Source organism: Thermobia domestica, chromosome 3 (genome assembly GCF_964235325.1).
Source record: "Thermobia domestica chromosome 3, izTheDome1.hap1.1, whole genome shotgun sequence".
NCBI classification, from domain to species: Eukaryota; Metazoa; Arthropoda; class Insecta; order Zygentoma; family Lepismatidae; genus Thermobia; species Thermobia domestica.
This window is the reverse complement of record NC_137456.1, coordinates 2,429,110-2,456,643: the sequence shown is the minus strand read 5'-3', so window position 1 is coordinate 2,456,643 and position 27,534 is coordinate 2,429,110. Positions and strand designations below refer to the sequence as shown.

At 36.4% G+C, this 27,534-nt stretch overlaps 1 protein-coding gene across 2 annotated transcripts in view; it reads right to left on the bottom strand.

Moving 5' to 3' along the window:
• LOC145682375 (uncharacterized) overlaps positions 1–27,534 on the bottom strand; it is a 76,630-nt gene that overhangs the window by 37,512 nt on the left and 11,584 nt on the right. For both annotated transcript variants that reach the window (XM_081753964.1, XM_081753965.1), the window contains exons 3-7: positions 26,246–26,363; positions 22,267–22,440; positions 13,980–14,086; positions 10,608–10,729; positions 6,364–6,512 (exon numbers count right to left, since the gene is read on the bottom strand). In XM_081753964.1, coding sequence (XP_081610090.1) covers positions 6,364–6,512; positions 10,608–10,729; positions 13,980–14,086; positions 22,267–22,440; positions 26,246–26,363 — 670 coding nt within the window. The remainder of the gene's footprint in view (positions 1–6,363; positions 6,513–10,607; positions 10,730–13,979; positions 14,087–22,266; positions 22,441–26,245; positions 26,364–27,534) is intronic.

Here is a 27,534-nt window from a genome sequence, read left to right as displayed (position 1 = left end):
ACTTCAAATTTTTAGAGAAGGAACTTCGTAACCTATTAAAGGGAACAATTCGTGCCGATTTTTTATTTAGAATTTTCTTCATTGTTGAAACAGTTCGATTGTTAGAGGTTTGGATATCCATTTCAACAATGAAGAAAATTCTAAATAAGATATCGGCACGGATTATTGCCTTCGATAGATTATGAAGTTCCCTTTCTAAAAATTTGAAGTCTGTAGGTTGAAATTTGTAAGAGAAATCGTGGATTTTCGTGAAAGATAAAAAGTACATGGGAGATATATGAAGACTGTAGTGTCATCTATCGGCAAAACTTGTCCTTTTAAACCAACCTTAACAGAATCTTGTCACGTGCACACTCAATGTTGTCATTTGTGGCCGTAGATGGCCGTCCGGTTCCTTCCCCGTGCGTAACACTTGTACGAACATTTTTGAATTTTTCAATCCATTTGTAGACACAATTCCCATATTATGCCGAAAATCTTTGATAGATTGCGCCCCTGATACATCTTCCGACCACAAAAAAAGGATCACTGTTCGTCTTTGGTGCAAACTTTTAATGGAGCAGCCGTGATCTATCTTCAACAAAAGGAAAACAAATAGAGGAAATACCATCAAACTTTCATAGCATGACCACAACAGCATAACAATAAAATACACGAAGACAGAGATCAGTGTGAACAATGTAAAAAAAAGTTATAGCCACATTGCGGATAATTTTCGACTTGCCCTCGTAACAAAATTAGTTTTATTTTCTCGAAACCTATGCTTAATTCCCATTCACCTAGATAATTCTGTTCAGCTCAACGAGATCTGTCGATTAGTATGTATCTCATCTTTGGACATTTTTTCCCGTTAAATATTAATGCTATTAAAGAATCTTAACAATGTTATTATATTTCAAGCTGTGTATAACATTACTTAATGACGTAATAGGATGCATATTAATAATTATAAATTAAAATTATACTCACTAACATCCATCAAAGAAACATATTTCCTTAAAAAATAAAACACGGAATTAAAGACAAATTAGAAGTGTGTGCAGATCGAATAAGGTAACATTTTAAAACTAAGTTGTAAGAAAAAATTCAACTTAATTACGGTTCAGTGTAATGCTTTGATTAAAACAGAAGTACAGTTATATTTGTTGTCGGCGTATATTATTTCACACAGATTATCGATAATGTGGAAATAAGTTAAAACAACGCAGGTTAAGAAATGTTCTTGAATGATTTGTTACAACAGTTACAACAGTCTTCAGTGTCAGTTACGTAAAATAGGAAAAATTACAAGTGAGGGGAAATCTAACAAGGGAACATTCCGATTTGGTGAATTCAATTGCTCAAAATGATTGCTAGCACTGGATTCAGCACTAAAAGAAACAGAGAAAAAGAGGGTGTTTAGTGGCAGACCGTATACAGGGTGGGAGATAAGTGAGGGCAAAGTGCGAAGACAGAACGTAGAAAATGTCTAGAAATGGCATGTTAATTCTGAAACGAGTAGAGGAATTGAGGTCAAATGGACATGAGGAATGCATGTAGAGCTCCACTGAATAGACATAATGTGAATCATGGGGAACATCTGAAAAGCCGCCATGTTCGAATTAGCGCAAGAATGTATGGGAAAGGGGTCATGTAATACATGGCTCCTGACGCATACCGTCTATTGAAATTAATAGTGGCCAATACAGTTTGAGATCTGTTTAATTGCAACTGTTATGAAACTTAAGAATGATTGTGAGATTGATACAATAATGAAGGCAATAGTGGACACATTTGAAAAACGATAAAGATGGATAATCGGTCTCGTCACAGTTGTCTCCGGTATTGAAATTGAAGCAGTAGTCGATAGGTGTCATGAATGCGCCAGGTGATGTTTGCAAATATCCAATTTTGTAGAAAGCATATCTAATCATAGCTTGGAAACTTGGTAATGTAAACTGGAAGTGGGTGAATGATTGCAAGTTTACGAAGTTGTCCCGTTATCATATTTTGAAGTCAGATGACAGGAAACCGGTGTCTGTTGTATATTTTACGAAATTCGTATACGGACGGAAGAACACATCCAACGTTGTATGAGTAACGTGCAACCATCAGCGATAAGGAGTCGGGTAAGTCCTACATTGCCAAGTTTCTGCACCAACTCTTCATCTTTATTGGTTCTCCATGAATCAACGAGGAGCAGCAGTTTTATCTGCTCTATAAAAGGCCAGAAAGCATCAGTCATGAACTCTTTCGGGTTGTCCTTGGTCATATTTCCAATTTTACCAGCATATGAACGAATATTGGGTGGATCGGGACGCTTGTTGGCTGGAAAGTGGCCTCATTCACGTTTGTGGTTGTTCCTCATTCACGTCACCTTTATGACAGTATTGCTACATTGCCACAGCGTGGTACCCCTCTTGTTGCAAAGGTCTCAAACTCTATTGGTCACAGGGGCCGCGGTGGCTCAGTGGTAGAGCGTTCACCTCTGGTGCTTGGGGTCCCGGGTTCGATCCCAGCCCCCGCCAAGTGAACTTTGTGGTGGACAAACACCGTGTGGGTGGGTTTTCTCGGGGTTCTCCCGTTTTCTCCCACTTTCTTCATTCCACCATTTCATTCATCACTCATCATCACCGTCTTCTTTAGCCTAACCGGCATAACCGTGGGACGTAAAACTCAAAGATTTCATTTCATTTTTCTATTGGTCACTATTGATTTCAATAGGCGGAGTGCGTCAATAGGTATATGCCACATGACCCCTTTCTCGTATATTCTTCTTGCGCTAATTCCAACATGGCGGCTTTTCAGATGTCCCCCATGATTCACATTACAACTATTGACTGGAGCTCTACAAGCATTTCTCATATCCAACATCTGACTTCAATCCCTCTACTCGTTTCAAAATTAGCATGACATTTCTAGACATTTTCTACGTTCTATCTTCGCACTTTGCCCTCACTTATCTCCCACCCTGTATACGGTCTGCCACTAAACACCTCTTTATCTCTGTTTCTTTTAGTGCTGAATTCAGTACTAGCAATCATTTTGAGCAATTGAATTTACCAAATCCGAATGTTCCCTTGTAAGTATACCAGCATTTTTAATACTAGGTAAAAAGGAATAATTGAATTACAATTCTGTTTTCATAACTGAGTTAAGTAATTACAATTAGAAGTACAGACATAGATCTAGTTAGCAACTTAGAAAAAAAAAATGACGTAAGAACCGGCGTGGCCACTGGTTACTATTTGGTATCAAAATGTTCACTATCCTCTTAGGTATTGATCAATACCAACATCATCTCTCTGTGACTTAGGGTTTCCGAGATATGGCTCTTTAAATCTCCCGAAATCGGAAATTTTTTGACTAATATCTCGGGAACGGTAAAAGTGATGCAAAAAATTCTATCACTTTGTCAGATAATTTTTGATGCTCTATCGAATGGAGGACTAAAAATTGAAAAACTCGCAAATAACAGACCCACACACACATAGAGAATTGAGTTCGTTGAACAGAAAAGTTGCTTAAAGCGAATCATCACATTTATCTTCTTATTACAGGTGAGGTACTTGTAATATGGGAATTGGAAGGAAGTGAACACGGGGATCAGTTTGACACATTCAACTGGATAATGACCACTGAAATGAAGATACTAACATACAAACTACGAATATGAAAAGTATTTGTCCGAAAATTCGCTAACTGATGAAGGTAGCAGCGTCCATCGAAACCCTCTAAGCACAAAATAAGGACAACGATGCTATAAGGTACCTTTTGTCTTTAAAGAAGTGTCAGTTGCGTACTCTGACTTATTTATACTAGCGTTAAGAGACAACTCCCCCACATAATTAATCAAATCCTAATTAATTCCTACCTAATAGTCTTGAACGAAGGTTGCAGCTCAATTCACCAAAAATTCAGCAAGTATCTAAATATAGGGTACTTGTAAACATAAATAGCTTAACATAATACAAGAACTTAATGATACTTTTTCAACTTTATTTTCTAACTCTCTAGAGGTCACTCTTCGTAGCTTGGCTTCACTAGTTTCTTAATTTCTGAATAAATTAAGTTTCAAAATTTCTTTTCAACAGGGAGCAATTATATTTAAGATCATTGTCTACTATTATAAAACTTTTGTCATAGCTAAACTAGAAGTTGGATTGGATCGGGTTTTGAGTTAGCCTCTCGTTCAGCAGCAAAGCTATATAAGGAGTGTACCTAGAGCTTAACGTGGGATAAAAATCACATGAGCTCTCGCCAGGAATCGAACCCGGGTCTCTCACGCCAAACGCAAACCAGAAGTGTAGCTTTTATTTATAGCAATGTTCATTTGCCCGTAAACTACTACAGTGCAGCGATGGTCAGAATTTGGGTTATATGTATTTTTGACAAATGACATATATAAGGTGTTACAAAACAACACCGACAACGTTTTGGAGGTGATTCCTGCCACTAAGATAAGACAAACAGTATAGACCAACCTGGGTGCACAAATTCTTCTTTTCGGAATTATAGGCTCCCGAAAACATGAAAAAATTAATTTTATAGGTCCATAGCTCCAAAACTATAGGACGTACTGTAATTGGGTCAAGACTTCACTTAGGAACTAGTATGTACCCTATCCAAAAATACATGTTTCGGAATCCTAAGATACTCACGCAACATTTTTTATGGAGGGAGGTCGGCTACGGGCATATAATTTGAAGTATTCACCAACTACCTCTATAAAATTGATGCGGAAATACAACAGGATTCTGACACATGGATTTTTGGACAGGGTACTTACTAGTTCCTAGGTGAATTCTTGACCCGACTACGGTAGGTCCCATAGTTTGGGAGTTATGGATCTTTAAAGTTATTTTTCTCATGTTTTCGGCAGCCTGTAACTCCGAAAGGAAGCATTTGTGCACTCAGGTTGGTCTATACCTTTTATCTTATCTTAGTGTCAGGAATCACCTCCCAAACGTTGTAGGTGGTTTTGAAACACCCTGTATATATTCCCATGTCTGGTATACAAGGATGGATCGTGAGCGATCCAATGGTATACCAAAGTAGACGATAAAAGTTTTTTCTTCTTTTTTCTCTTTTAAACCTTGCAAAAGATACAAGTGACTAGAACCAAGAATTTTAACTTTTTTTTGAAAGTAAAGGGTGACAAATAAAAACAAAAAGTATTCCCTGCTCACCAGGGTTGGCTGGTTTAAACCAAGGTGGTTTAAACCATGGTTTAAACCAGCTGGTTTTTTCAAAAAAAACAATTGGTTTAAACCAAAAAACGAAAAATGTTCGTAAAAGTGTAAGTGTTTGTAAAATCTTGATGAACACACATTTGTGGGTTATCACGTTTCACTCTCGTATATTATTCGTATTATATTCAGACCTAAATTCCCCATGCATTACTCAAAAAGATTATACTACAAAAGCAACTTTTTTTTTTTTTTTTTTTTTTGCATAAGTTTATAAATGTTTGTTTTGTGATTTTTTGTAGTTGTTATTGTTATGTAATTGCAATCAAAGAAAAATTCTAAATATTGTTTCGTTTCAATGTTTACTATTGATAAAATACATCGAAATGCCGTACTTTGTGTGTGTGTGTGGGGGGGGGGTCATACAGACCCCACGAGAGGCATTTAGTAAAATGAGAAGTATCTTTGGTATCTATTTATGTATAAATGAGTCTGAGCCAAAGTGGACTCAAATAATTCGTATCTTTATTCACTTTTCTTACTTATATGCAAATTAAGTCGTTGTATTTCTTTAATTTGGACCAATAAAAGTCGTTGTTAACTAACTTGAACTAAATTAGTTCTCCTGTACTCCGCAGTACTTTGAAATTGTCCATATGTAATTCTGTATAATGTTTTCACTTGTGCAACTGTTTATCTTTTTGTCCTTCTAAAATGACTCTTGACAGTTATATTAAGAAGCATGTAAAGATCAGTACAACGTATTTTTATCAGGATTCCTTCGTGAGTGAGTCGGCAGACGTATCGCATTTGTGGCCAATTAGTCCTGGTTCCGAGTTCAAATGGAGGACAATTTCTCTCGGTTGTAACTCGAGAAGCGATTTTTATTCCGCTTTAAGCTTATGTGACCCCTTCCAGCATAGCCCGGTTGTTGCATAATAACATTAAGGCGAAATAAACTTATTTCTGTCCATATATGATATGAATATATAGAGCAAATTATTTAAACCAAACAAACCTGGTTTAAACTAAAAAACCTGGTTTAAACCAAAAAAACCGTTTTTTTTGGTTTTTTAATAAAAACCATGGTTTTTGCCAACCCTGCTGCTCACCATGTAATGTTATTGATTGCACAAATGTATTCGTATAGTAAGTCAATGGAAAAGAAACCAAGCATTTAATCATTTTAACTAACCTGAGAAATTTAGCGTACAGTAAGCCACATAACCAAAAAATCCAACACATATGTAGACACCAGTACAAATATTAACAGCTGCCTTTACCACTTCATTCATCTTAGGATAAGATGCATCAGGAAGGGAATCATAAATTTCAAAGACTTGTCTGTAATAAAATTAAAAAAGAAATAAAGGAAAAAATGTTTCAGAATGAGTAGCATTCAAAATGGTTTCTCCCTGTAAATTAAGAAGAACAACGAAATATACATAATGAGTTTTACAGATTTAATTTCAATTCTATTGTTTTAACTGTTTCATTAAAATTCTAAACTAATACATAAGAAAAAAATAACTCTGATTTGAAGTATCACTTTTTTTTTTTTTTCCTATTCATCTTTCTTACTTTTAACTTTGATAGTATTCTTGTACTACGAAGTTTTCGGCTATATCATGGAAACTTGATCACGTGATTAAAATAGGACAAAATAAAAACGTTAAGGAATAAAAAGGACGAACTCAACTAAAATGAGAGATCCAATACTATATTTCCAAAGTGGTTATTCTAATAAATACAGTCACCAATTGACTGAGACTCACTGTGAAAAAAAAAAAAAAAAAAATGGCCTGGTTGTGGATTCTTTACTTTTGAAAATGCTGATTGCCTTTTTCTTCCTATCTATTATGATTACTGCCAATGGCATAAAGGATACCACCGTAATAGCCAAGCTCGGGAATCGAACTTGGAAACCATCCAGCGGCCACGTATTGAGAGCTTCGCCAAAACAACCTGAATGCATACAAAGCTATCCACACACAAACGCTGTTACCATGCAAATTGTGATGTGATTTAAAAAAAAAAAGAAAGAAAGAAAAAGTTTGTTTCAAACTCACAACAAGCAACCGCAATATAAGAGTTATGTTTAAAACAATATACTTCAGCAATTTGATTCTATTATAGAGAACATAGTATAAAGAAACCTATAATAGGCACACTATGCACACCAACTACGAGGAAATTATTGAATAAAATGCATCCTCAGTTCAGTTGATTGTATAAATGATGCTTATAACAGTTACATACTTACTCTGTTTGTTCTAGGTTAACAAAAGGTTAAAAAATGAAAGAAAAAAATAAAATAACTGAAAAGTTTAACAAGCACAACGCAGTTCCATTTACACTTCTACCATGTTGCAAAATGCTTTCTCCTTCTTCCCGCTTCCTTGACGATGCTCTGCCCATGGGTCTAAAACCCAGGCGTAAAATCAAGTCTCGGACCCCTCATAACATACGAATTTTTATTCATTTCGTCTGCACATGTACTCTCATTGGCTGGAACATTATCAGGACGTATAAGAAAGGTTTGTGAAAGTACGTTATCACAAACGTGAACAAGGAGTGCATTGTAACGTAAAATAAAAGAAAACGCAGAAATAAAACGAAATGCACTTCATTTTATAATTTTGCTGGAACTGTACAGGACAAAGCTCAAGACGATGCATTCGGGTGATTCCCTTCATTCACATTTCTAAGCGTTTCTGACAACTGCATTTTAACTCGCAGATTGATTTTCCAATCGGATCTGTGTAATAGCTTTGACTTGTGTGATATTTTTCACTGATACGATTTACTGCTTTGAGTAGTTCATGCTATGAATATACCGGGTGTATCAAAAATCCGGGACCACAGGTCAACTCCGTTATGAGTAAAGATATGAAAAAATAGAAGAGGAGGAAAGTTGTGAATTGGCGATTTCCAATAGCACCAGCCATTTGTGTTCCATACTGGTAAGGTGTTTTATGTTAAATCAAAAATTAACATTTCAAGTTCAGAGTTGTTCGATCGGAGCAAAAGGTACACAAAAGTGACAAGTGGAACGTGTGCACTGTTATGTGAGGGAACTTACAACGCTTCGAATCCGTTTTCCAACAATGCTGTATTATTGGTATGGTGAGGGCCCACGGGAACGCATTTCTGTACTGGCAACGTTGCTCATAATAGAGTTGGCCTATGCCCGGACTTTTGGTACACCCTGTACATTTATCTTCCACAATGCGATTATACATATATAGGTAGCCTTATCCATTTGTTTTCAGCTACATCTGTTCTGGTGTGCCAATTCAAAAGTTTCATTTAACCTGATTATTCCATTTTCGCCCAATTCTTCATATGGTTTGAAAGCAAATTAATACCAAATCGGTATCCTACGCCAGATATAATACACCTTTACTCTATTAGCTTTCCAAATGGCATTGAGATAATATAAACAATTAGAGATCTTTGATGGTATCCAACTCGCATATATCGAATCGATTCGCCATATTGGAAAAGGATAAAGTGGGCGGTTTCACGTAAGACTCCACAGTAATTTATGTGTTTTATTGTTGATTGATTGTGCTGTTAGGAAAAAATGTACGACGAAAAAAATCAACGTTCATTGGAATTTTACAATGTGTCAAAGGTAAGTCATTTTCTTTTTTATTTTACCCTGTAACAGTCAATAATATAATATGGTTGTGTACTTGTAATAACATTGGATGAATAACATTGGATTTGTATTTACACTGTCAAAGGGCTCGTAAAGACTACTACCTAGAGAAATGTCAAATTATTATTTATTGCTTATTTATTGAACTATATGTTTATGAATTGTTGGAAATTTTGCCACAATGATGTAACGTACAAGTGTTCTGTGACACCTTGTCAAGGCAACTGTTTGGTTGAGGAGGGAGTAGGCTTACTTTGTCCACGTTAAAAAATACTAATGATGGCAATTACTGCATAAAATAATCCTCACTCACTGTTAAAAGGAACAATAGGCCTATCTCTCATACAAGTCGCACATTATTTATCAATATTCTGTACAAACAACAGTATATTTGTAAGTGGGTTCATGTTCACTTTAGCACACGGTTCTACCAAACTGAAAATTTATATTTCGTATATAGTATATGACTATTTTTGTTTTGGTGGTATCTGTTAGTTAAAAATCACAGGCGCTACGATTTACCTTTAAAAATAATAATTTCAGATTTAGTTTCGTAAAGCGTAGAGCGGATAACGTAAAGGGTTGTAGCATTTGGTATTGTTCAAAATCTTTTGTATCCATTCCCGCACGCATAATGAAGCTACCTGTGATAATCAAATTGGATACACTAACACCATTTTGGTTAACCAATCTTTATTAAATGTTACCTGATGCTTGTGCATTGTATACAAATGAAGTTTTGATATGTGCGTTTTGTTTGTTTCCATATATTAGCTGACTGAAACTTGCAGAATATGCCATCTTGGGAGAGGATATGTCAAATCGAACGCTTGAATCAACTCTGCGATATAGGAAAGGATATCTCTAATTCTCTGTATATCAATGCCACATGACTATTTACTAATTTCAAGCATATTTCTTAACAATGAATAAAAAATTCTGACATGTTAAAATATCCAAATCCACAAAATCTGCGAACGGTTTCGAGCTCGAGCGGAACAATATAAATGATAGAATATACGAAGTAAAGATGTGTACGATCAGTAATAGTATTGAATGAAAAAATGAGACAAGAATTTGACCCTGATCTTCAACAGAGCTAGCTGATCCTTTGTATTCATGAATCTTAATATGCAGCAACTACTTCTTGAGTTTATGAAAAGTGTCAAGTTCAAAAATCTCCTGTCGACATATATTATAGCAACAGTTTGCAAAGTGGTTCGTAGTTTAAGACCGTGAAGTGAATACTATCTCAAGATCGTAAATTAAATATTTATTTTTTATTTTGTTATCTCATGGAGAAGTACACCAAGGACTTTTCACTGCCCATATGAAAGAAGAGAATGAAACCCTACTATCGAACTAGAAACTTATCCCGTCACTTTTATTCTGCAGGATACATACCCAGATTAATTCATAGATCAGCACGCCTTTTCTGTTGCAACATTTATTTATTTATTTATTTAACAGATGCGCTGAGGAGGAGTACCTCGAAATGGTTCGCAGGATTTGAGCGTTTCAGTGTTTTCTCGTGTCAGATTCATCCATCTCCCTTAGCCTAAAGGACATAATCGTGGGATGTTAAACTGAAAGATTTCATCTTTTTCCTATTACGTTTGAATTTTTTCCTATAGATTCTGCTTGTCGTGGTATCAGGAATGGATTTTACAGTGTTCTCAGTAATAATAATAATAATAATAATAATAATAATAATCTAATATTTATTTTATTTTTATCTATCAATACATAAATGAACTTAAGTAAAAATAACTTACGTCTGGCAGGATAAAGCCATAGAGAATATAGGAATACACTGAAGAATCCCAGCTGGTCTCCATAAATGGACATTTTGTAGCCAATCCCCTGCCATCAGATGTCCTTTCGCTTCACTGATTACCTTCAAAAAAAGAACAATGAAGTCCCATGTCACGGTCGACACATATGAAATTTACTACGTACTCATTGCAACTCATACAAAATTTAATATAACGTAAAGCGATTTCGTGAACCTTGTATTAGATCCGTACTCCCTACTTATTCACAGAAGAAAAAAATCATTAAAACATTCACTAAGGAAATATATGTAAAAAGAATTGTTACAAATCCTTTGGTTAATTGATACTTGAAAAATAAGTAAGCAACAGAAAATTGGACTGCGTTGTTAATATGAGAAAAGCAAAAAGACTAATACTCAGTAAAGTTTTCACCCTCATGTAACAAGTATATGTAGAAGAAGGAAAATTGTTACATGTAGAAGAAAACTCTACTATATATCTTTTGCGATGAGTATTAGCCTTTTTGCTCTTCTCATTAAATATCATCACCGCTCGCAACACTGTGATATGCTATTTTAATAGTTTATGAGTAGAGTATTTATGCAGCGGAAGAGAAACCAAGATATTCGATTCCCGTCACTACAAATGGGTGTGTTTTCTGTGGGTTTCCTACCACGGTTCTAACACTGAAATGATGTGGAAATTCAAAGCAGTTAGCGCATTATACTGCTATTCCCACTTTAATGAGTTTCGCAAGAGTTGACAATTTATATTTTACAGAACACTACACACAGGCAGAGCTCCCGGTTCCAGGTTTGAATTTCGGCGGGAGCTCATGTAGTTCGGATTCCACGTTAAACTGTAGCTCCACGTCTCATATAGCCTCGTTGCTGAAAGGAACGTTAAATTCAAATAAACTACACATCAGCATATGATACTAATTACTTGTAATAAAGTCAGAACAATGTGTGAAAAACCTTTAACTATTAATTGTTGCGACTTTAACATCAACAGAAAAAGCTGCAAGGCAATACACAGCCCCCACCTTCAATTAATCATAATTTCTACGCTTTCTCAATGATAAAATTCCAATATTTTCAAGGACCATTCGCAAATACTGAACCGCTGGAACACATACATTTAATTTATAAAAAAGTTTTCGTAGAAATCTTTCAAATAAAATTAAGTCACTGAAAAAAAATCCTTGAAAGTATTTGGTCTAGGAATTAATTCGTGCGGGTGGACAAGAGATGGCGCAACGAACGGAGCGTCCCACAGTTCCGTGTATCCACACATGTGTTGCAAACCCCTGTCATCGCGTATCGTTCGTAGTATAGGGCAGTGGATTAAAGCGTCAACAACACCAGTTTGTAGTTAAGTGAACATGGCGCAATTTGTGCCTGATAAAGTGTTTTTGCGGGGTGTCCTGCTGCATTACTTTAACATGCAGAAAAGTGCGACTGAAAGTCATCGTATTTTGGTGGAAGTGTATGGTGACCATGCTCTAGCTGAGCGAACGTGTCAGAAGTGGTTTGCACGGTTTAGAAGTGGTGATTTCGGCTTGGCAGACCAAGAGCGAGCTGGACAGCCAAAAAAATTTCAAGACGAAGAATTGACAGCATTGCTCGAGCAGGATTCGTGTCAAACGCAGGAACAACTTGCAGCAGCATTAGGCGTTGATCAAACAACCGTCTCCAAACGCTTGAAAGCCATGGGAATGATTCAAAAGATGTCACATTGGGTTCCACATGAATTGAAAGACAGAGACGTTGAAAGACGAAAACCCATTTGCGAATTGCTGCTTCAACGACAGAGCAGAAAGGGGTTTCTGCATCGAATTATTACGGGTGATGAGAAGTGGATCCATTACGAGAACCCTAAACGAAAAAAGGCATGGGTGAAACCAGGTGAACCAGGTCCATCACAACCAAAACGAGATATTCACTGTGCAAAGGTTATGCTGTGCATATGGTGGGATATGAAAGGTGTGGTGTACTATGAGCTGCTGCAACCGGGTGAAACTATGAATGGAGAACGTTATCGACGACAATTAATGCGTTTGAAGCAAGCTCTGGCCAGAACACGACCAGAATGGGAGAACAGACATGATAAACTTATTGTTCAACATGATAACGCTCGCCCACATGTCGCGAAACCGGTCAAAACCTATTTAGAAAATGTCGGATGGGAAGTTTTACCCCACCCGCCGTATTCACCAGACGTTGCTCCTTCGGACTACTACTTGTTCGATTGCATGAACAACGATTTGATTGGACAGCGGTTTACTTCTTCAGAAGATATCGAAACATGGGTCTCTGACTGGATCGCTTCCAAGGATGAGGACTTCTTTCGCCACGGAATCCGTACATTGCCTGACAGATGGGCGAAAGTGGTGGCTAGCGATGGACAATATTTTTCTTAAGGTATTTATGTATTTTGTGTTTGTACTACAGCTTTAATGTGTGCGTACCAACCGCACGAATTAATTCCTAGACCAAATACTAGACTACATAACATTTATACACTGCAGTTACATCAATAATACGAGCTCGTACATGTAGTTCTCTTTTTCAAGATATACTGCTAAATTTCTGGTTTCTTCTTTACAGAGAGTTCGGTAAATGATGCGTAGCTTATTTTCAGTTCATTAACAACAGAAATTGACGAATGTTAAAAGACACTGTATGGGAAAACCATAGCACGATGCAGAAACTCGTATCTTCACCTAATTATTTTGAGTACAATTACAACTAAAAAACGAATGCACCAGACCAATCTATAAATCTTTGAGTACGACTTGTGTAGTACTGTTCTTAGCACTAAGATATACATTGCAAACAGATTACTGCTTTAAAAATCAAAATTTTCTTACCTGAGTGGTGCGTAGTGATGTTTCAATAAAATGCGATTAGTTAATTGCCTTTATTCTTGTCAAAATTCACAAGTACGTTATTATGAAAATCTAAATAAACGAATGTAAACCGCACTAAATACAACTTATGCTTACGAATTGATGAATTTTATGATTCGCTTCCACATTCGATTACCACTTGGCCCTATAGAAATATGTGACAGTATCTATGAAAAACACACTGACGCCATGTTAATTTTCTTTTTACGAGCCTACGAGACAGTGTAATTCTTTATCTAATCCATACACCAGCAACTTTATCGATGTAGTGGTAAAGGCAGAAGAATCTAATTGCTTCATGTTCCAAAATTGTTCAAAATACAATTTGGAAAAATATGAGCTAGAGGGTTATCCCTTTCGCTAACCCCGTCTTTATTACTCTAAGCGCATGTCAACAATCCCTTCTCACTCAGAAATGGAATTAAGGTAACTTTAGTACTAGATCAATTTCGGCTACTTACTTTTAAAACTAAACATAAATAGAATCCAATGGAGGCTGTGCAAACTGTGGTAAGGCTGTCAACGTTCCGTAGGAGTCCCAGAGGCAACACAACAAATGCTGCTAAACCTAAAGACGAAATATGAAGTGAACTATGTTAAAATTTCTCTCTCTCTCTTACGAAACGAAAATTAAGCAATACGATGTGTGATCAAAAAATATGGTGAATAATTTTATTAGAAACAAAGTAATAAATTTAAATGTAATTTAATTTAATCTCCTTGAAAGAAATGTCCTTGGCTACCAATGCATTTATCCCGACGTTGAATCCATGACTGGAAGCTTTTCTGGAAGGCTTTTTTTGGAAGAGGGTTCACCTGATGTGTCGTGATCCTCTGAATGTCAGGAACTGTGTCAACACGTTTTCCGTTAAGCACAATTTTGATTTTTGGGAAGAGCAAGAAGTCGCATGGTACTGAATCTGGTGAGTAAGGTGGATGTGGCCAGACAGGAACACTTTTTCCGGCCAAAAACTCGCGGATCAAAAGCAAGTGTGCACGGCGCGTTTTCGTGGTGAAGAAGGAAGGTATTTGTTCATTTAATGGGCGGTTAAAATGCTTTTCACGGATCCATACGAGATGTTTAATTCTTCAGAAAGCTCTCGAATAATGATTTGCCTGTTTTAACAAACCATTTGTGCCACTTTTTTCATGTTTCCATCTGCTTTTCACGTTGAAGGACGTCTCGATTGTTGTTCATTTTCAAACAACTCCTACCGCTTTTGAATCGCTCATATCACTTGTAAACAGTCATCAATACCACCATACACATTTCGTGATCTTCTTTGGCACTTTTTTTTTTTTCAGCTTAGAACAAAACTTAATGATGGCGCCCGACAGACACTCTTCACACGTCCTCACTCTTTTGCCTCTGGAAGCCAACTAACACGTTACAACTCGTTCAAATTCGACACTGACTGTACCAAAGGTTTAAGCTACCAGGCTTACCAATTGAAATGGATACAACATCAAACAGATGACACTATACAACTAATATCCGCATCTCAGGAGGTTGCAAGTCTACGGAATTCGATCTTCGCGACCCTTCCAGCTGAGTTTCTCCACCCACTCCCGGCTGTGAAGATTTTTTTCAGGGTGGCCAGTCTTATATACACAAACACACGACTAACTCTATTTCTTGAAATGGAAGGGTCTTGGAGAAAACGAAGCAAAGGAAGGGCAGATAGTGTTACGTGTGTGCATTGTCCATTCTCAACATGGCACTTGACACAATCTGTTTCACATTTATCACATGGCTACTGGTTCACATTTGTAAAGAATACTCTCATTTCACGATAATTTAGAACTCGTTTTTCTCATTTCACGATAATTTAGAACTCGTTTTAAGTCCTCCCAGTGAACTTTTTTAAGTGTGTATCTATTCGTGCTTCAAGATAAAGGATTATCTTCTCACTTATTGATAATTCATCCATAGAAAGTATCCTACAATATAGAAAAAACTAAGAATACTAACTGCAACTTTTTCGTTTCATTTGACCGAGATCCCGCCTCTATGTTGGATACCAAATGCCCAAACTCTTCCTGTTTTTCTTTTTCATATCAGACAAATACTGGGACCGACACTTAGAAAAGCTTGAACCACTTTCTTCCTCATTTTATGTCATAAAATGTAAGCAGGTATTTAGACTTGAGATAAAAGTATACGTGCAAGATGCCAACAAAGGAAACAATGTAAAGTCTAGTCTAGTAGCATTTTGATGTCCAACAATCGCAAGTTTTCTCACCTTTCTACATATGAACTTATACATAAGAATATTAATTAATAATAATGTCCTCAGCTAAATCTATTATCCATAAAAGCATTATGACGCAATTGAAATAGATAAATGCAAAAAATTTTCTAACATTACCCCCCCCCCCTTCCCAAAAAAAATATGTCTTGATCCCGGTCGTGTGGTAAGAAAGTTCTTTAGAGAACTCTTTTTATTGCACTTATTAGACATAGCTGTCCGTCAGATCGTTGCACGGGTTTTGCTCTATCGTAAGTTCCTCTTAGTTATTTTACACTTATCCAAGGGGGTCTAGGAGGGCCGGACCCCTAAAATGTTCACGGCATGTTTGCAAATGAACTATAATATGTAGATGAACTATAATATGGTTGGATCGGGCCTCCGTAATTTCTACCGCCCCCCCCCCCCCTACATTTTTGGTCTGGCTACCGTCCTGGCCTTTCCCTTTAGTTATGATTTAGTCTAGAGTTGAAGAACTCTTTGGTTTTATGTGAGCCGCAAACTGAAACAACATAACCTAAAAAGATGAACTCGAAAAAGTTTTCTAATTACTTTTCGTTAATCATCAACAGCACCACTCCACAATCGAAAAAAGTAGTGTATATTATATTTAAGATAAAGAGGCATATATTTAAGATATGATGGCTGAAATTAAAGAAAGATTTTTTTATTGCTGCAGGTGGTGTGGTTATAATGTATGTAATTGCATGCATTGTATTCCATTCTTAATCCTTCTTTGTTCATCCTTTAAAAAGTGAGCATTTTTAAAAAGTACTCTTAATTTGTCATTTATTTCTTATATCCGAATGTTAGTAAATATATATAGTTTGTACGTTAAAGGGCATACATTTTGAGTATGAACAGAAATATCATTTGATTGTCACCTTTCTGTTTCTGCTCGAGTTTTTTAATTTCTGTTTTTCACTAATCTTTCAGAATGTCTCATTCCGTTTATTACTAAATTCTACTGCTTGTTTGTATGCCTAAGTATTTCTACTAATATGTATATAATTCTAATCAGTGTGAAATTTGTTCAGATCCCGAGTCAAATCTGATCAAGTGCCCCTAAATTTGCCCTTATTAGCCAAGCATAACTGCAACTGAAATGGATAATTTTGGATCAAATCGCTCAAGTTGGTAAGTTGTTGGATAGTTGTTTCATAACCGTAATTACAAGTATCTCGATACGATACTAAAAAGGAAAGGAAGTTATATTTTGAGTAACCATTGACAATTAGTTATTGAAATTTTGTTAACAAAACTAAATGTTTGGAAAATGTTTATAAAAAATGTTTGGAAAAACTTCCTTTGAAAACTGTAGGCAGCTGTTACACCGACAAGATAAACATTTGTTGACAATTTCCTGTTTTGACCAATCAAAAGCAAACATTTGCATTCATGTTTCAACTACATACTATATGTATCCCAGTAACTACCCTTCAGTTTTGTATAAATTATCCCGATTTGCATTTCCATCATTAATGTTCGTAAGTGCTGTAAAAAAGTTTTGGGAACTGTAAGAATAACAGCTAATTCCTTTAGGTAATAAACCATGATGATATTCTTCTTGAGGAAGAAAGCTACGAAATTAACAAACGGGTAATCACCAAGAAGGACAGTAATTACAGATCCTGTCAAATTTTTAAGTTAAAAACTACTTTAAACCAAAATATGAGATAATAATAATAATAATAATAATAATAATAATAATAATAATAATAATAATAATAATAATAATAATAATAATAATAATAATAATAATAAAGTTGTTCGAGTCGATAATGAATGCTAGCTGCAAGAAGTATAAATTCAATGGTGATGCGTCGTAAATTGATTTATAATTTTATTTTCTGACTATGGAAGTATCGAGACTGAAAAAAGTGTCAAATAATTTGTATTTATTTTTTCAAACAATCTCTCCAGACTCTCCCTGTAGTCTAATAAATTAAACTAGCGAAATTAGTAGCATATTTAATCTCAAATACAATATATTGATTGATGTTTTTCAAACGCTTTTTTTTTTTTTTCTCCTTCATTTTAAAGACTAACAGGAAGACGGAATTTCCCTGCTCTTAACTGCTGACTAGCCATGTGTCAGGTGTCACTGAAGGTTGATTTACAGCATCTCCTCCCTCCAAATGATCAGAAGGGAACATTTCTTTGGATTTCTACACAAACATGGCATTCACCATATACCTGGCAACTCTGAAAAAAAGTTTGCTTTTGGAGAATAATAAACTATTGTAGAACTTTTCAGAGGGCACAACTATACCCTCTGCTCCCCGCTTCCTCACTCCGCACTTGTATTCTCCTCTGAAGGGGACAGTACATTCACCGTGCTTTTTGATCACACCTTGTAAAGAGCAACAATACCTCAATATTTATTCATCGACATATTTTAATTCTATTTGTAAATATTTGCAGACTACTCTGATTAGTAAGACGAGCAGTAACTTGGGATATAACGAACGGAACACCTTCCATAAATGGTAGGTATTTCGTATGTTTGATAATAGAAAAAGCATTCCACGTAAGGTTCGGAAAAAAAAAAAAAAAAAAAAAAACTACGCTAAATATAGAAATTACAAAGAAAGGCAAATTAGACAGACTGATATATTATGATAAACTGTGTTAATTGAAAACATATACATAATTAACAAATACTCGTAGTTTACATTCAGCTTTCTTAATAGAATAACCATAATTATCAGTTTAAAAACTTCATAGGTAACTGGCCAGCCTTATTAACGAAAATATACACCGTCCGGCAATCAAGTAACGAAACTGATTTTATTGTGACCAAACAAACAAAGATAATGTAATAATACCGGTTTATTATTCAAAGTACATGCTTCCTGCGTCAAAACAGCGAGTGGCACGATCACGCAAAAGTAAACCGACCTCTCCAATTCAGTTTGTGATATATTCCATAATACGGTGGTCACACCTGCTTGGATGTCTTCAACATTGTCAAAAAGTCGTCCTTTTAATGGTAACTTCTGTTTAGAAAATAACCGCAGGGGATTATATCTACAGAATACGGGTGTTGCTGCAGCACACACACATGTTTTTTGGCCAAATATTCCTGAATAAGTACTGCCCGGTGAGACGATACACTGTCATGGATAAGGAACTAGTTACCTGGGGCTGAGCATTCAGGCCGAACACGACGAATTGTCTTGATGAAACGCTCCCAAACACAAATAAACCTGCATTTACCGTGTGACCAGGTACAAATTCATAATGAATGATACCCTTACTGTCGTAGAAACACAGGAGCATTGTCTTCACTTTTGACTTCTAAAGTCGAAATTTTTCCGTATCCCCACATCCCCAACACTCTCCACATCAAATCAAGTTTCTGTGATACTTTTAAACAGTTTATCACAGAATGCGATACTCGCTTTTTGCTCCATGCTGCTGGCGTGACGAGGCCTCTCAGTGACTGCTGGTAAAGGCATTGTATTTCCCGTCATGCTTTACGTGCGACAATGCTGTTTTGCCAGATTCTAAAGGAGAGATTGCTCTTTCGAACGCACATATTGGTTTACGGATTGCATTCACTGTTTCGTCACAATAAAATCAGTCTCATTACTTAATTGTTGGTATAGTTGCTTTTAAATATGACGGTAATGTTTACACAAACTGTCATTCAAATCATTTAATAGTTGGTAATATGATTAATGTGGATTTCTCAACGTTAATGAATAGCACTTATTCAATGCAAAGATGTTTCATACTAATTTACTTTTGTTACAAAAGTGATTTTAATTCCTTGTCAGTTTTGTGTACCATAAAGAACTTCAATACTAACTTCTGCTAGCAAAGTATTTTTAAAAACTATAAAAATATATTATATACGGGGTGATTATTAATTAGCATTTTCTGATTACTATAACAGTTATATATCTAATAGTGGTTTACTCTTTAAGAATGTAAAGACGAAACCAGCCGTAAATCTCATATTCTCAATTGTCCAGACGAGGGGAATCAGCAAGATTTCGAAATATTGGCACTGAAGAAATACAATTTTTGTCATGTTGTATTACACGAAGTTAGTTAAACTTAGTTCGCACTGACATGCTCCAAGCGAGAAATGTTGCGAGTACTGATTTGTGTTTCTTACGGTTAATTTCAAGGGATTAGGATTAGGATTAGGATTTAGGTTTCTGGGCTTCCGGCAGCTATAGTCATGTTAGCCCACCACATATGTGGGATGACGTCTCGCAGCAATCATACTATACAAGGAAAGGGAAGGAAGGAAGTGGCCTATGACCTATATGTTAGGTACCATACCAGCATTTGCCTCATGTGAATGAGGGAAAAATTACTCAGGATGGCTGGCCTGAAAAACCTTTTACACTTTTTTGATCGAGTGTCCCCATCAGAGCTCAACTTTAAGTTATACAGGGTGTTTCACCAAAAAAGCCGTGATTTTTTTTTTTTTTTTTTTTTTTTCATTTTGCATGGAGGACCGTAGACTTATGTTGCAGCAGAAAATCTCATTAGTGACTTGGTTCATTGAATCACGCTCGCTTGTTGGCGTCTAACGACAATTCCAACTGGAGAATCATTGCGCATGGGCACCTTCCACCAAGTCCATATGGCGTTATGTTGATCAGTTCAATACGACTGGCAATGTTACAGTACTTCAAAGAGGGGGATCCAGACCAACTGTGTGTACAGAATAGCGTATTGCAGTAGTGATTCTGCAGCGTAATCTGTTGTGAATAGCCCGCCTAAAAAATCTTTGCAACGTTTGTAGGCAGAAACGCAATATCCGTAACATCATGTTGGCGTATTCTGTGAAAAGACCTGCAAATGTTCTCCTATAAAATGGAGATGTTTCAAAAATTAAGAGACATTGCAAAAAGAAGGCGTCTGCATTTTGCAAATTATTCAGTGCGTTAATTGCTGATGATCCAGACATTATTGAAAACTTGTGGTGTACAGACAAAGCTTACTTGTATCTGTCAGGTGAAGTAAACAAACAAAATGTAAGATTTTGATCAACAGAAAATCCACATGAAATAGTAGACTCACCTCTGCATCCGGAAAAGGTTTTGATTTGGTGTATTGTATTAAAACGTGGCATAATTGAACCTTTCTTCTTTGATGGCTATGTAACATCACAAAATTATTTGGGAATGCTTGAGCATTATTTCTAACCTGGCCTTCGTCATAAAAGGTGTCCACTTTGTCGGCAATGGTTCCAGCAGGATCGAAATAAACCATATACAACAGAACCTGTCCTTAATTTCCTTCACAGAAAATTCCGCAATCGTGTGATCTCTAACCGCTATCCATTGTTTTTTGAACAGGCTTAGAGTAGCCGCCATGCAGCCCAGACATTGACCCTTGTGATTTTGTTATGGAGTTACCTCAAGCATGAGGTATTCAAGCATAAACTCCGATCTTCAGATGAATTAAGAGCGAACATTGAGCAGTATAAGGTAGCAGTTAGTCACGTCTCCCTTGGTAAGGTTTTTGATAACATGTAAATCAGGGTCAGGGAAGTGTCCAATCGTCAGGGTGGGCACTTCGATCATGTGTTACGTTAACCTTTAGTGCTACATTAAACTTTAGTCTTTCACTTATCATGCCATGTAAATTTCTCTTACTATAGTCATCAATAAAATACGTTGTTGCACTTCAAAATCACGGCTTTTTCACTGAAACACCCTGTACCTAGTAAATGTCAAGCATTTTTAAGGTCAATAGTATTAATAAACATTTATAGATTTCAAGGCTAATGTTACAACATAATTTTTATATATTAGTATTATTATGTAATACACATTCTATATTAAACTAAATAATAAATAAATTAAAATGAATAACTGCACAAGTAGTAAAAATAACGTCATATTTTTTTCTATGACACTAATAACAATGATAACTGCACTTATTTCTCAACTTCAGCTAATTTGTAAATTTCGTTCTTATCAAATGAATAATATTTATAACAGAAAAAAGTTGAACGATTATGCGAGGAGAGCCCAATAAGTTATCTACCTAGACTGGAAGGGATGCAGTTAGGCTCACCTGGCCATCACTGTTTTTCTATGTGGTCCCCATGGAGGTCTATGCACCGTCGCCACTTTGTGGACAGCGAAGAAATCTCAGAGGAAAAATAGCCTTTGTCATGGCTTGCAAACCACTGGGAAACAGCCTGTTCAGTCATGATCTTTCCTGCAAAAGGCTGTATGCGGAACTTCTTCGGGGGCGGAGAATCGTAGTGTTTCCACTGCATGAACTCCTACTTGCTCTCAGGATCTCAATGGTGGATCCAAGTTTCGTTCCCAACTTCTGCAAATCCATTGTTTGTGGCGTCACACACACATTCGCTACGCGACTCAACACACTCTCCTCACGGCCACTCCGTCGCAGCGGGGTTCCCCACAATGGCCATTATACTCCACCCCTCCCCTCCTGTCTAGGTAGATAACTTATTGGACGCCCCTCGTATATCACAATTGAAGAAAGGAAAAATACTCACCAATGAGAAAACTTGGTCGCAGAGAAGGAGTGATTTCTATGCTGAGGATTTTGGCTATGATCACAGGCCCAAGATCACCCATCACAACAAAGAAGGCAATGCAAGTCCCAAGGAGAAAACCAATGATACACAATTCCACCATAAACTTGCCGGTTGGTCCGAAGGTGTGGAAAGCTGTAAAGATAAAACACAATTAATTTAATGCTTTTGGAATTTTTACGGTAAAGTTTAGACTAATATGTAATATTAGGGACATGTGCTGGTGCTTAGTTATCGGAACGAGTCTGTGCAAATGAGCTTTCATGAATATCGATAGCTGTGTTAATTCTTTAATTGGCAAGCAGTGAGAATTTCCCGTAAAAAAAAGTTTTGGTTTGCTTTTATGGTTGAAATGTTTTTCTGACCATGATTCCGTCATTTTTGAAGTGTTTTTATATTTTGGATACGAAATAAAGAATGTTTGTTTCAAAGCAGTATTGCCTTACTGAACAACTTGTCCGTGATAGTCATATTTCTCAGGAGTAATTTGCAGTAGTACCACTAAAAACATCTTCCTACAGATCACGAAACCACAAATAAATTGAATTTTCGTGAAACTTAAGAAATAAAGCTTCTGCAGTATCGATTTTGACTATTCTTTGACGAAGATTTCAACTAGTTAAACAAGTGATCTGTAAATCACGTACATGAATACTGTATGCATACAATAAGATCCATTAAACACTCACTGAAGTTAAATTTCGTGCGTATAACGCAACAGAAAGCGGTATTGCTTGTAAGTAACAAGGTCAAATAAAGGGATATGAGCTGTGTTGAACAATTATTTTTGAACTTGAGAATTACAGAAAGAATAAGCGTTAGCCATCTTCAGACGTAATTTAAAAAAAAAAAAAAAAAAAAAAATCGTTTAACGAGGAAGCTAAGCTGAGCACGTTTATGTATAGAATTGCCAAATAAAATGCTGTGATGATCAGGTTTAAGAATAATTCTATTACAGTCAATTCATTAACTACGGTATCTACAAGTCCAGAAAATAAGAACAATTTAGAATGCATCTTTCTACGCGCAATGATTTATAGTCTGGTAGCACATTATAACAGAAAAATTTGATTGCTGCTTGACAGACACGAACCTGAATCTTCCACTTCCAAGGCAAATATTCTAATGCAGTTCCATTTCTATTGGCATTAAAGCACATACCTGCCAGATATCAATAACGATTTGCGATATCAAGAGCCTGCACCACATTTCGAACTATACGTATTTATACATGACTGTTCATAATCTCTGTCCTCATCATTATCATATGTATTCCTCCATTATTGGCAGATCTCTTGCCACAACTGAGAAGCTTCTATGCCCCATAATCTTCAGCTAATCTCTTCGTCTTGAAATACAACAAGATCAGTATTATAGACACAATGACATTAATAACAATATGTCCACAAAGGCTTGTCCCATAAATTTTGAGCTGTTATAACCTGGGAATGTGACGTTCCATATGAATTCAAGTTACACAGAAAGACCGTGTAATTCTTTTGCTTATTTCTCTGAGAAAGTGAAATAATCTACATAAGTAGACAAGCGTGAGAAAGGAGAGAATTGCGTTACCTGTAGGTTAAATAAATATGTATGACAAAATACACTTTCCTTGGCCAAAACTCTTTCCAAAATTCTGTCTTCTTTACTTTTAGATGTGGCACGCGCTAAGATATAGAAACAAGTTAACATGCTAAGCTTATACTGTATGGGTTGAGAGTTGAATAACATTTTATGACATCAGAATGAAAACATAAGTTTCCCGAAATATCTGGTACCGGTAGAAACAATGTGAGCCCCAAAGCGGACCACATAATGCGTAGAGGATATCTACAGACTATAAGGGAAAAAGAATGTAAATCAAGCTAATTCAAATTTAACATCTGATGGAAGTATAGCTTATATGGTTATTTCAGCTGCACAATTTCACAGTAGTACAAATCAGAGTTAAAATGAAGTAATACACCTACTGTTGCTTCCATTTTCTGTGTGTTAGTGCTTTACGTTCAGTGTTATTGTTTACTTTTTTATTATTGAAATGTGTTACACATTGCAAACATATGTTTACTGTCAGTATCTTGTTGCAAACGAATAGTTTTGAACCAGTGCGGGAACAATTTGTGCTAATATTTTCTAACAGATCTATGCTACATAGAAAAACAATATTGAGACTTCATAATACATTCAGAAGACTTGGAAGCAGAGTTCCACATATACTTCCAGAGGAAGGCTTGCCTTTCCGTAGTAGGGTAACTGTCCCTTCCCGAAGTTAAGTTGAACTGAGATTACAAATCATTCTTGTGCAGAGTACGTCCTTTAGAAACACCATGCACCTTCCTCAAATTTTGACTTTACCCTCTTCCCAGAAAAACATGTCGGATGAAAGCCTGACTTAGACAGACCACGATATGGAAGAACTTTTTGGAAGGCCTACTAAATCGTAACGTAGTTCACTTTGGGAAATTCCTTCGACATTTATCGAAAGAATAACATGAACTAAAATCTACATTACATCAAATACTTGGGTGGGGTTTACTGCCCTCTCGTTCCTTTGACTCTCTAGATTCAATTACTTTTTGTGAGTCTATATAAAACAAGTGTACCATAACAATGTACAGACATTAGAAGCAGTACTGACTTCACAAGCTTTCTTCCGAGATGCGATTTCAATAAGTAGGAAATGAAAGTAATGCTGCGAAGATATTGGTTACCGACTTTAAGCACGATCGGAGATTTGATAGCTTTGGCAGCAATTATCTCCTGGTCCACCGCTGAAATTATCAGTTTAAAATTGTCCAGGCAATAATTATATACGTATTAACAGCATGAACCCTGTGGTATTGAGATGGCGTGGTATGACATGCTGCACGGATGCGATGGGCAGTCAACTCCAGCATCAGCTTAAAAAAGTGGTATCAACTATGTAGGTCTGTAACTAGTTTTCACTAATTTTCTTTAAAAAAAAAATGTTCCTCATTTTTGTCCTAACGCATCTGCTACGCATCATTTGATGCACTTCGGTGCTCCTGGTGTTGTAAAAGCTGACAAGAAAACTTAAAAAAATTAAGTTTTCATGCTGACGTCATAGAATGTTAATTAACTGTCAATTCATAAACTGTATATACAGCATGTCGACATATTTCGATATTTTAGTACGACGTGCCATAGGAGTCTGAATGTTTTCGGCCAAAGAAAGTATTTTCTGATTTTTTTTCAGCAAGTAACCATTCCTTTCTTACATGTTAGGATTATGAACTAGATTTCTGAGTTTTCGCCATCTACGGCCATTGTAGCCCGTCACGTATAAGAGATGACATCTCTTGGCGATCACACTACCCAGGGAATTGGGAAGGACGAAAGGAATGGGCCATTATGTTAGGTACCATCCCGACATTTGCTTAAGAAATTAAATTAAATATTTGAGTTTTACATCCCACAATTATGCCGGCTAGGCTAAAGGAGACGGTGATTATGAGAAATGAATGAAATGGTGGAATGAAGAAGTGGGAGGAAACGAGAGAACCCCGAGAAAACCCACGAGCACGGTGTTTGTCCACTACAAAGTCCACACGGCGCGAGCTGGGATTGAACCAGGGACCCCAAGCACCGGAGGTGAACGCTCTACCACTAAGCCACCGCGCCCCCTACATTTCCTTAAGAATCTGTGAATGAGGAAAAACTTCACTCAGGATGGAAAAAAAAAAAAAAACTTTGATACTCTTTCGAGTAAGTGTCCCTACCAGGAATCAAACCCGGAACCGGTCGCACCAAAGACCTCTCCTCTGTGTCTTTACTTACGTCGCGTATCTCTATTTCTAAAAAAGCAGCCCTATATCCCATAAACGACGACAGTCACTTTCTTTATACCCTACATCAGTTCAAAGTTCACGGGACAAGCCTTTGTGGACACCCTTGTGATTGTACTAATAGTTACACTTACCAAGGAATTCGTAGTTTCGTCTTCTTGCCATGTAAGCTGCCTTGATTAGGTAATGACAAGCGAGCCGAGTTGTTACGCTGCTTAGAATCAACATCACTATAGAAAGGATGATGCCGCACTGCAAAGAAATACATTAACTTCAATTAAAAAGAATCTGCAAGTTCTCTTCAACAATATTCTATACAAAAAAAGATAAAAAAAAACACCTCTTAAATATAATAATAAAATTCACTTTATTATGCCTGTATATTTATCCTGTGACAACGTTTCAGGAACTCTTTTCTGTTCCCTTCGTCGGGCACAATGTACGAATAAATGACTAACGCCAAAACAAAACTCACATTTCTAGTAGTCAAAATTAAATGAACCACTTTGGTAAATTGCTCATACGAAAATAATATAACTACTTCTAGAAAGCACTCACATAACAAATTTGTGAAAAACTGAAGACTGTCAGTATATAAATGCTTACTGGTTGGTGAATTATTCACGTTGTTCGCCTTTACAGTTTTCTCTCTCTCTCTCTTGTTTTGGCCAAAGACTATGTTATTTTAACTGTAACCCTTCGGGTTTTGACATTTGCTCAGGATTCCTTTTTTCGTAATCGGTGTTCTCCTTCCTCTCTTTAGCCCATGTCCTCCATGTTTTAAGCTTTGGTGTTCTTGGAGCTTTTTCTTACGTGGTTCTCGCTCTTGGATATCTTCGCATGCGATTCCAGTCTCCATGGATCTTTTTCTACGTCACTGAACCACGTTCAATTTCGTCTTTTTTCCTCTGAAGGAAGAGAGGATCCAGTTGGTTAGCCTTGTTGAGTTCATTCGAAATGTGTGCCCATAATTAATTAATTAATTAAAATCCTCCTTTTCCACATCATATCAGTTATCATTTGCACGTGTAAATAACTAAATATAACTCCTAATTGTGCCATTTTCTAAATTCACCACTGACGTTGACTGATCCCAAGATTTTTCTCAAAATCTTTTCTCTTTGCCCTCCAGTTTCTCAATTATACTTTTCTTGCTCACTGTAAGGCATTCTGCTGCATATAGAGCATCTGGCCGGATCGCAGTGCACTAGTGGCTGAGCATGGCGTTCAGGCAAACTTCTTTTTATTGAAGATACCTTTAATCGGATCGTAAGCCTTTTCAGTTATACAATTTTAGGTCTTCCAGTATTTCACAAATTAGTTATGTAAGTGTTATACTTCGTTTCTACATGACGGCGTTATGACCAAGGAATATGAGTTTGTTTCGGCGTTTTTTTTTTTTTTTTCTTTTTTCGTCGTGGCC